The sequence below is a fragment of the Pan paniscus genome, chromosome 4 (assembly GCF_029289425.2).
Source record: "Pan paniscus chromosome 4, NHGRI_mPanPan1-v2.0_pri, whole genome shotgun sequence".
Taxonomy (NCBI): domain Eukaryota; kingdom Metazoa; phylum Chordata; class Mammalia; order Primates; family Hominidae; genus Pan; species Pan paniscus.
Window position 1 is genome coordinate 127,965,128 of NC_073253.2, and position 10,233 is coordinate 127,975,360.

A 10,233-nucleotide genomic window follows, 5' to 3' on the forward strand; every position below is an offset into this window, starting at 1 on the left:
AAATTAAAAATCAGCCAATGTGTGTGGGCATGATGGTGCCCTGTAGTCCCAGCTATGCAGGAAGCTGAGGTGGGAGGATCACTTGAACCCAGGGGGTCGAGACTGCAGTGAGCCGTGTTTGCACCATTGCTCCTCAGCCTGGGTGTCAGAGTGAGACCCCATCTCAAAAAAAATACTAATAAATAAATAAAATATGTCAGCCAGGCACAGTGGGTCACACCTGTAATCCTAGCACTTCAGGAGTCCAAGGCAGGCAAATTGCTTGAGCCCAAGAGTATGAGACCAGCCTGGGCAACATGGTGAAACCTGGTCTCTACAAAAAATACAAAAATTAGCCAGGTGTGGTGGCTCACCTGTAGTCTCAGCTACTCAGGAGGATGAGGTGGGAGGATTGCTTGTGCCTGAGAGGCAGAGGTTGCAGTGAGCCAAGATGGTGCCACTGCACTCCAACGTAGGTGACAGAGCAAGGCTCTGTCCCAAAAAAAAAAAAAAAGAAAAAAAAAGTTATTTCCCTTTTATTTTAGGAATAAGGTACTTACCATGTACATATCCACATACTAGCATGACAGATACCAAAATATTACAATCATTATTATCTCTGGATGCTGGGACTATGGGGCTTTTTATTTTTTTGCATATCTGTACTTTACACAATAACATTTTGTGTAATCTTTTTTTAAATGCAGAATACTGACATTGGAGAATGCTCTTCATATATTTTAAGTGAAAAAGGAGTAAAAACTATATAATGTATTATCTCATTTTTCTAACAAAATGTAAATGTGCATAGCAAAGATACAGAGGTGTTATAGTGCCAGGGAAAAGGGGTGCAAGACTAGTGTTTGCCTCTTATTTCTTGTCTTGTTTATAAATTCTCTACATTAAAAATATAAATTCCAAGTAAAAACAATGGAATAAACACAAACTCCCACTTTATAACCAACTAAAATGACAGTAACTGAATTTTCTAAAGTTTTAAACCCACCAAAATGGGAGAAATGGATGACAGCACCAGCGTTTGAAAGGTGGAAAGTGGAGGGACGGTGGGCAGACTACTTGGCTGACCCAAGAAAACCGAATCCTAGGCCAGCTGAGACCTATGTTGATTTACAGAATCCCAAGAATGCTCAGGAACTGGGAGAAGACCAAGGACATCAGAAGAGAAGGGGGTGAAAATAAGGAAAGTTGTTGAAACTCAGTTTAAGAAACAGTTAGATATCCATTTTTGTTCATCAAAGTCGAGTGACTCTCCTGCAGCAGGGTTTTCTCTGGATAGGATATCTGGACAAAGAAACACTAGACACAGTAGAGGGCGGTCGAAATATGCTGAAATCAGGAACAGTCAACAGATGCTGAGGCCCCCACCCCAGCCCTCTCTCCACCCTTGCTGCTGGAATGCTGGAGACAGGGAGAATCTTTTCTGCGCGAGCTGACCTGCCTGCCAAAAAACGACAAAGAAACTGCCACAGGAGGTTCCCCAAGTGAAAACAGTCAGCCACCTGCCCTATAGGAAACAGCCCCCTCCCACACAATTACCCTCAGAGATCCCTGTTTTAACATGTGCAGGAAATCCAGGATTACCTAACGTGCAAGGAAAGCCTATAAGATGGAAAAAAAATTTTTTTTGAGGCAGGGTCTGGCTCTGTCACCCAGGCTGGAGTGAAGTGGTGTGATCACAACTCACTGCAGCTTCGACTCCTGAGCTCAAGTGATGCTCCCACACAGCCTCCCAAGTAGCTGGGATCACAGGTATGCACAACCATGCCTGGCTAAGTTTTTTTTATGTTTTGTAGAAGTGAAGTCTCCCTATGTTGCCCAGGCTGGTGTCAAACTCCTGGGCTCAAGCGATCAGCCCCCCAAAGTGCTGGAATTACAGGGGTGAGCCACCGCGCCCAGTTCAAAACAATTTTTTAAAGAAAACTTGGAGAAAATAAAGATTATGTATGAAAAAGGAAACTTAGAAGATATCAATGAAACAAGAACATAGTGCTGTTAGCGTGCATGTGCACATGCGCGCACACACACAAAGAATCAAATACCCTCAGGAAGATAAAGCTATGAGAATATCCCAGAGAAGAGAAATTTTTTAAATGGAAAATAGAATAAGAAGAAAATTAAAGGACAAGTCCAAGAGGTATATAGTCAAAAAAATGGCACTTCCAATAAGAGAGAACAAAGAAGAAAAGTCATAAAATGTCCCAATCTAAGTGTGAATACAAAAATATATTATTTTTATAATAAGTGAGAAAAACAGAGTGCAAAAGGTGTATATGATGCCACTTCACATGTAGGGACAAGGGAAAATAAGACCATATATTCACAGTTGCTTGTATTTACATAAACTAATAGGATACCAAAAAAAAAAAAAAAAAACACCTAAGAAAAATAGTTACTTGTGAGGGAAGGTGGAGATTCCACTGAATTTTTTACATACACAGTTGACCCTTGAACAGCAGGTTCTGAACTGCACAGATCCACTTATCCACGGATTCTCTCCTGCCTCTGCCACCCCTGAGATGACAAGACCGACCCCTCCTCTTCTTCCTCCTCGGCCTGCTCAACGTGAAGACAGTGACGCTGAAGACCTTTGTGATGTTCCACCTCCACTTAATGAACAGGAAATACATTTTTTCCTCCTTCCTTGTGATTTTCTTAACAACCTTTTTTTTTTTTTTTTTTTTTTTAAGACGGAGTCTCACACTGTCACCCAGGCTGAAGTGCAGTGGCGCGATTTCGGCACACTGCAAGCTCCGCCTCCCGGGTTCACGCCATTCTCCTGCCTCAGCCTCCCGAGTAGCTGGGACTACAGGCGCTCACCACCACGCCTGGCTAATTTTTTTGTATTTTTAGTAGAGACGGGGTTTCACCGTGTTAGCCAGGACGGTCTCAATCTTCTGACCTCGTGATCCGCCCATCTCGGCCTCCCAAAGTACTGGGATTACAGGCGTGAGCCACCGTGCCCGGCCTATAAACAACCTTTAAAAGACAGTAAGGGACACAGTAGGGCAGTAAGTGCCTCACTCACAAGAGGAGCAGCAATGCCAGAGGCCCATAGAGCACGGATTCCCAGCGCTGCCGTTTTACATAATCAGCCTTCTTGATTTTTAAAATTATCTGCATTCGTAACTTTCCTAAAAATAAAAATCTAAAAAATTAAATCGTTTCACTTACAAAAACAACTCTCTCAGGCCTTACTCCCTCTGACTGGGCATCATGTCTTTGCCAACGGAGACCCAGAGTCCAGAGAAACCCGAAAAAGCAACCCCAGCTTTCCCAGGATGAGCTGGTCGGGAGGAAGGGAGGTCCCAATCCCAGCGCTTCGGGGCCAGAGCAAAGCGGAGAGGCTCCCCATGGCCATAAGCTGGCGTCCCACGCAGCGCATTGCAGGCAGGTGCGAGCCACATGCGCCAAGTGCCCGGAGCGGCCCTTTGGTAGTTAGTGTTAATTAAAATTACCCGCACGGGAGTGGATCCCCGCTGACAATCTAGAAACAAGCAACAGACCCTCTGATGTAGCCATCTGTGCCGCGCCTCTCCGCACAGCCCGCCACGCCTTGGTCCCTGGAGACCACCCTCCAGGGCAGGGGCTGCCGCTCGGCCGGGCCCGCGGGGTCCCTCGGCCTGACATGGCCGGTGCTGGAGCGGCACGTGCGCGCCTCGGCCCCTCGGCCGCTCCCGCCCCTCGCCGGTGCGCACCGGCGCTCGGGGAGCCGCTGGCCCGGGTGTCCAGCCGGCCCTTGCCCTGCCTGGCGCTCGGACCGCCACCTTTGCCGCCCCCTCGCCAGCCTCCGCAGCTTCCAGACTGGCCGGTCTGCGCGCCCACCCCTGCCTCCCGGACCGGCCACAGCCGGAGGCCGCGGAGGAGGGCCCGGCCGCGCAGATCCCGCTTATCGGGCCCATCTCCCGTTACATAAGGCCACCCCCCTATCTCCGCGGGCCATCGCCGCCGCAACCACCGCGCCAGCGCCTTCTCCCACGCGCGGGGGCGCCCCTGCCCACCGCTCCCGGCAGGGCTTTTGGTGGCCATGGGGGATAACGGGCGTTGACTCACCCGGGCGGGGCTCCGGGAGTTGCACAGACCAAGGTAGTTCCCCGCTCCTTCCCCCATCACGGAGACCCTGTGGGAGATGCCGTGGGCCCTCTACTACAGATTAGGAAACAGGCCCGTAGAGGGGTCACCCGGCCAAGTAGCGGCTCTCCAGGCACTGGGGGCCCTCGAGGGGAAGGGGCAGACTTCTGGGAGTCAGAGCCAGCAGCTGGGCTGGGAAGCTTCGAGTGTGGACAGAGAGGGTGGGAATGACGTTCCCTGTGGGAAGAGAGGGTGGGCAAGCCTGGGATGCCTCTGAGCGGGAATCCAGCATGCCTTGTGAGGAGGGTCACAAGCACACCCTTGTGAGGAGGTTGAGCCCCATCGAGGACAGGACGGAGGGAGCCTGAGCAGGCAGAGAGGGGGCCTGGGGAGGTGCTGGTTCGGGGAGGAAGTGGGTAGGGGAGAAATCTTGACATCAACACCCAACAGGCAAATGCCGTGGCCTCTGCTGTGGGGGTTTCTGGAGGACTTCTAGGAAAATGAGGGAAGAGCAGGAAAAGGCGACATGGCTGCAGGGGCCAGTCCCAGGAGCCGCCCTCCACAGCACTCATTCTGCAGAAGGGAAATTTGAGGCCCCCAGATGGCAGGGGTTGATCCTGCAGAGACTGGTGAGCAAAGGGGATCACCCCAAGCCCCAGTGGCACTAGGAACACTTACAATCTCTGACCTGGACTAAGGCTGCCAGCCTGGCCCAGTTAAGAGTTTCCCAGAAGGATGGCCCATACACTTTAAATTAAAGGGGCCAGACACGTGCACACTACTTCCAGCCACTCTGGAAGCTGAGGTGGGGGGATCGCTTGAGTCTGGGAGTTGGAGGCCAGCCTAGGCAGGCAACATAGTAAGACCCCATCTCCAAAAAAACAAAACAAAACAAAACAAAAAACACCAAAAAAGGTCCCAGAAAGACCTCTGAATCTTTCTGGATCTCTCAGTGGAGACCTGGAAATCTGAACTTTGACAATCCCTCTCACAGTGGGGCCAAGGAGGAATTAGGCAAGCCAAAAGAAGTGAACTTTACTCTTCTATTGCCTGTTTGAATTTTGTATCCAAGCAAGTGTTACTTAAGTAATTTAAGAGACTGGTTCATCGAAAAAATAAAACTCCCCAAATTCCCATAGCTGGTAGACTGTGGTCACAGCCACAGTGCACTAAGACTATCTGCTCAGCACTTCTGGTGACCCAAAAGGGTCTGAGGACAGGAGCTCAGAGTTGGGTCAGCTGTCCAGGTACTCAGGGTTGTCACAGGCAAAACTGCTGGAACTCAGGGCAGCATTGCAAATGCCACGCCGCTCTCAGGGCCCCTTGCCTGCCGCTGGAATTAAACCCACCCAGATCTTGGAAACTCTGCCCTGGACCCTTCTCAATAAGTCCATGAGAAATCAAACTCTTTCCTTTAAGCGACACTGGATTTTCCACAAAGTAAAATCAAGATGAGTAAAGATGTGGTTTCTAGATAGTGCCTGAAAAAGCAGAGACCATGGTGTCAGGCGTCACCACTTGGGCCTATAAAAGCTGCCACAAGACGCCAAGGCCACAAGCCACCCAGCCTATGCGTCCGCTCCTCAATCCTCTCCTGTTGGCACTGGGCCTCATGGCGCTTTTGTTGACCACGGTCATTGCTCTCACTTGCCTTGGCGGCTTTGCCTCCCCAGGCCCTGTGCCTCCCTCTACAGCCCTCAGGGAGCTCATTGAGGAGCTGGTCAACATCACCCAGAACCAGAAGGTGAGTGTCGGCTAGCCAGGGTCCTAGCTATGAGGGCTCCAGGGTGGGTGATTCCCAAGATGAGGTCATGAGCAGGCTGGGCCTGGTCCTAAGATGCCTGTAGGTCAGGAAAAATCTCCATGGACCAAGGCCCGGCCCAGCCATGAGGGAGAGAGGAGCTGGGCTGGGGGGCTCAGCACTGTGGATGGACCTATGAAGGTGTCTGGCAGACTCCCCAGGGACTACCTGCTCTCCTGGCCTGGCCTTGTCTGCCACTGCCAGCTCCTACTCAGCCATTCCTGAACAGAGGACAGCAGAGAAGGGCCAGCACCCTCCCAGAACCATGTGGCATTTGCCAACTGGATTTTGACCATAACAATGCAGCCATTCTCCCCAGCACCGTAATAGGCCCGCCCTTACAGGAGGATTCGTTAGTAGAGTCCGCTCCTTGCCCCACTAGTAACAGCTCACATGTCTGAGCACTGCTTACACCAGGCCTGGTGCACGTGCTTTATGTGTCATTTCATCACTGCCAGCCACCTCAAGAGGCAGGTACGATGAACCCATTCTGCTAAGGTTCAGTGAGGTTAAGTGACAGAGGCTGGATTCAAGCCAGGCCTGGCCAACACCAGAGTGTCCATGCTCCTAACTGCAGTGTTCCCTCACCATCAGAAGGCAGGGCATTTAATACACCAGATCCCCACCACCTCCCATCTGATTTGTCTTGGTCAACAGTGGCCCAGGCCACTCCTACTTCACTCGTCCCCACCCTGGCCCTTCCCGCAGGCCCCTGTCCTCCTGCCCTGACTATGGCAAGCCTTGCATGCAGCTTGTCCCTTACTAGTGGTATCAATTTTTTTCTCTCAGCTCCAAGACCCTAAACCGTGGGACCTCACCCCTATGCCTGCTGTTCAAAGCAGAAAACGAAGCTCAGGAATGCTGAGGGGCTGCCAGGCCTGCCTCTGTGCCACACCAGGGATGCTTGTGGGGCCTGTGCTGGTGCAGACCTGGCCTGGGCTGCCAGGGCAGGCCCACAACCCCTGCCAGCACTCTGCTCACTGTCACTTTGCTCCCACAGGCTCCGCTCTGCAATGGCAGCATGGTATGGAGCATCAACCTGACAGCTGGCGTGGTAAGGACCTTTGGGTGCAGGGAGGATGGGGCAGAGGCTCCAGGCCTTGGGCTTATCTTCTCTGAGCCTCCCTTCCATGGCTGGGGTCCCAAGCAAGCTTCAAGTGCTCTCCTCCCTCCCGCCATAATCTGGCCCCTTCCCGCCCACCACCCAGACTCACCTGCACCAGGCATCTCAGCCCCATCTTCCTGCAGACTCACAAAAGGCAGCTGCCCAAGCAGGGCCTGACCCCTCGGTGTCCCCTCCCCACAGTACTGTGCAGCCCTGGAATCCCTGATCAACGTGTCAGGCTGCAGTGCCATCGAGAAGACCCAGAGGATGCTGAGCGGATTCTGCCCGCACAAGGTCTCAGCTGGGGTAAGGCATCCCCCACCCTCTCACGCCCACCCTGCACCCCCTCCTGCCAACCCTGGGCTCACTGAAGGGAAGCTGGCTGAATATCCATGGTGTGTGTCCACCCAGGGGTGGGGCCATTGTGGCAGCAGGGACGTGGCCTTCGGGATTTACAGGATCTGGGCTCAAGGGCTCCTAACTCCTACCTGGGCCTCAATTTCCACATCTGTATAGTAGAGGTACTAACAGTACCCACCTCATGGGGACTTCCGTGAGGACTGAATGAGACAGTCCCTGGAAAGCCCCTGGTTTGTGCGAGTCGTCCCGGCCTCTGGCGTTCCACTCATGTGCTGGCCTCTTTGTCCTGCAGCAGTTTTCCAGCTTGCATGTCCGAGACACCAAAATCGAGGTGGCCCAGTTTGTAAAGGACCTGCTCTTACATTTAAAGAAACTTTTTCGCGAGGGACGGTTCAACTGAAACTTCGAAAGCATCATTATTTGCAGAGACAGGACCTGACTATTGAAGTTGCAGATTCATTTTTCTTTCTGATGTCAAAAATGTCTTGGGTAGGCGGGAAGGAGGGTTAGGGAGGGGTAAAATTCCTTAGCTTAGACCTCAGCCTGTGCTGCCTAGCCGACCCCAGCCTTCCCCTTGCCCAGGGCTCAGCCTGGTGGGCCTCCTCTGTCCAGGGCCCTGAGCTCGGTGGACCCAGGGATGACATGTCCCTACACCCCTCCCCTGCCCTAGAGCACACTGTAGCATTACAGTGGGTGCCCCCCTTGCCAGACATGTGGTGGGAGAGGGACCCACTTCACACACAGGCAACTGAGGCAGACAGCAGCTCAGGCACACTTCTTCTTGGCCTTATTTATTATTGTGTGTTATTTAAATGAGTGTGTTTGTCAGCGTTGGGGTTTGGGGAAGACTGTGGCTGCTGGCACTTGGAGCCAAGGGTTCAGAGACTCAGGGCCCCAGCACTAAAGCAGTGGACACCAGGAGTCCCTGGTAATAAGTACTGTGTACAGAATTCTGCTACCTCACTGGGGTCCTGGGGCCTCAGAGCCTCATCCGAGGCAGGGTCAGGAGAGGGGCAGAACAGCCGCTCCTGTCTGCCAGCCAGCAGCCAGCTCTCAGCCAACGAGTAATTTATTGTTTTTCCTTGTATTTAAATATTAAATATGTTAGCAAAGAGTTAATATATAGAAGGGTACCTTGAACACTGGGGGAGGGGACATTGAACAAGTTGTTTCATTGACTGTCAAACTGAAGCCAGAAATAAAGTTGGTGACAGATAGGCCTGATTGTATTTGTCTTTCATTTTGGCCTTTGGGGACACTGGTCTGCGGTCTGAAGACTCTGAGGAGCTCTTCGGGAGGCTGGTGGGTTGGAGGAGGGGACTGGGATGGATTACAGCGAGGGTGGGGTGCAGTGACCTGGGCTGAAAGCAAGCTAGCTCCCGAGGGTGGGGACATGGCCTGAAGGAAGCCCCACCTTCTGTCTGCTGCACCAGCAAGGACGGAGAGGCTTGGGCCAGACTGTCAGGGTTCAAGGAGGGCATCAGGAGCAGACGGAGACCCAGGAAGTCTCACAATCACATCTCCTGAGGACTGGCCAGCTGTGTCTGGCACCACCCACACATCCATGTCTCCCTCACAACCCAGGAGGCCGATGAGAACTGTGAGGCTCAGAAAGCGTGGGCGGTTTGCCTAAGGTCACGTAGCTACTTCCTCACTGGGGTCCTGGGGCCTCAGAGCCTCATCTGAGGTAAAGGAGCAAAGCTGGGATTGGGGCCCAAAACTCACTTTAACTCCAAAGCCCACACATTTAACCACCCTGTCTATTTCTGTCCAAATGTCACCTGTCCTGAATGGAGTTTTTCCCCCTGTACAACTGTCATCAACCTGTTCGGGCCCTCTCACTGACAGGCAGTTCCCTACCTATATTTGAGGGGCAGCCCATTGCATTTCTGGACAGCTCTCGCCATTAGGGTGCACACACGCACCACCTCTGTGAACAGGGCTCTGGCTAGGCCACTCCTCAGCAGCTCTTGTTGCTTCCCCATGGCCCTGGCCAGCAGCTGGAGTGCACAGACCAGCGGGCCTTACCAAGCCACAGCTCCAGGTCATGCCCATCAGCAACACTTTTCACTGTGACTCTCTGGGAGGTGCCCAGGGCAGAGGGTGACTCCAGGATGGGATGCCTTTGCAGTGGGTGATGGTCTCCAAGAACCAGTCTCAAACTTGTAGTGACAGGCAGGTGCCCTCCCTGGGGAGCCCAGAGCCCCATGGGAACACCACAGTGATGCTCAGAAGTCCCTGAAGGCAGCTGCCCTCGACTGCTCATGGCTGTGTCATTCACGCAACAGCAGAGGACATGGCAGGGAGTTGGCCAGGGGGCTGATGACGGTGGCCAGCCACTCCAGAACCACTCACTTTCCCCAGGGAGAGGCGACGGAAGAAGGCAAACCTGACAGTGCAGGGGGCAGGGGACACTTGGCCTAGAGGAGAGAAGACTGTGGGGGTGAAGAGGGTGATGGTGCAAGAGCTGGGTCTCCAGCAGGCTGTCCCGGGCAGGAGACAGGACCGGCTCTCTGGTGCCAAGCCTATTAAGTCCTGCCACATTTGCTGAGGAAATACCTGCGGGGGACCACCCCACAGCAGACACCTGGGCTAGTGACAACCAAGACACCACATGCACTCAAGGTTTAGCCCCTGAAAGAACTCTGTAGAAACAACAGAGGGTCGGGTTGGGGGAGCTGTATGTCCTCCCTCGGGAGGGCCTCCCCTCTGGAGGTGAGCAGTGGCTGCTTCCGCAAAGGACGAGAGAGTCTTGGAAGCCAGGGGAGGTGGGTGGGAGTCAGGGTCTCGGCATTCTTCTCCATCCAGAGCCTAGGGTTTAAGGCTGGAAGGATATTTACGGAGGGTAATGACTTTGTAAACAAGACCTAGAAATCTATCTCCCAGTAGCATCATCTTT

The 10,233-nt window shown here is 52.9% G+C and overlaps 1 protein-coding gene across 5 annotated transcripts; it reads left to right on the plus strand.

Annotated features, from left to right (window-relative positions):
• The first annotated feature begins 3,605 nt into the window (after positions 1 to 3,605).
• IL13 (interleukin 13) lies at positions 3,606 to 8,554 on the plus strand. 5 transcript variants are annotated; one of them, XM_055112631.3, is made up of 5 exons: positions 3,606 to 4,083; positions 4,519 to 4,697; positions 6,870 to 6,923; positions 7,176 to 7,280; positions 7,627 to 8,551. In XM_055112631.3, the coding sequence occupies exons 2-5, from the start codon at positions 4,569 to 4,571 to the stop codon at positions 7,732 to 7,734; spliced, it is 396 nt and encodes a 131-aa protein (XP_054968606.1). In that variant the 5' UTR covers positions 3,606 to 4,083; positions 4,519 to 4,568; the 3' UTR covers positions 7,735 to 8,551. The 5 variants fall into 5 exon arrangements, with proteins under 5 accessions (XP_054968606.1, XP_054968607.1, XP_008952921.1 ...); XM_055112632.2 differs by lacking the exon at positions 4,519 to 4,697 and adding an exon at positions 5,742 to 5,812 and having other exon boundaries at positions 3,683 to 4,083; positions 7,630 to 8,554; XM_008954673.5 differs by lacking the exon at positions 4,519 to 4,697 and adding an exon at positions 5,742 to 5,812 and having other exon boundaries at positions 3,690 to 4,083.
• Positions 8,555 to 10,233: the final 1,679 nt, after the last annotated feature.

What these genes read in the sequence shown, in the direction of transcription:
- IL13 (XM_003829300.5), top strand. Translation starts at nt 5,567, where the DNA reads ATGGTGTCAGGCGTCACCACTTGGGCCTATAAAAGCTGCCACAAGACG. An exon ending in TCAACCTGACAGCTGGCGTG is followed by an intron (nt 6,924 to 7,175) that starts GTAAGGACCTTT and finishes CCCTCCCCACAG; the next exon opens with TACTGTGCAGCCCTGGAATC. An exon ending in CGCACAAGGTCTCAGCTGGG is followed by an intron (nt 7,281 to 7,626) that starts GTAAGGCATCCC and finishes TTTGTCCTGCAG; the next exon opens with CAGTTTTCCAGCTTGCATGT.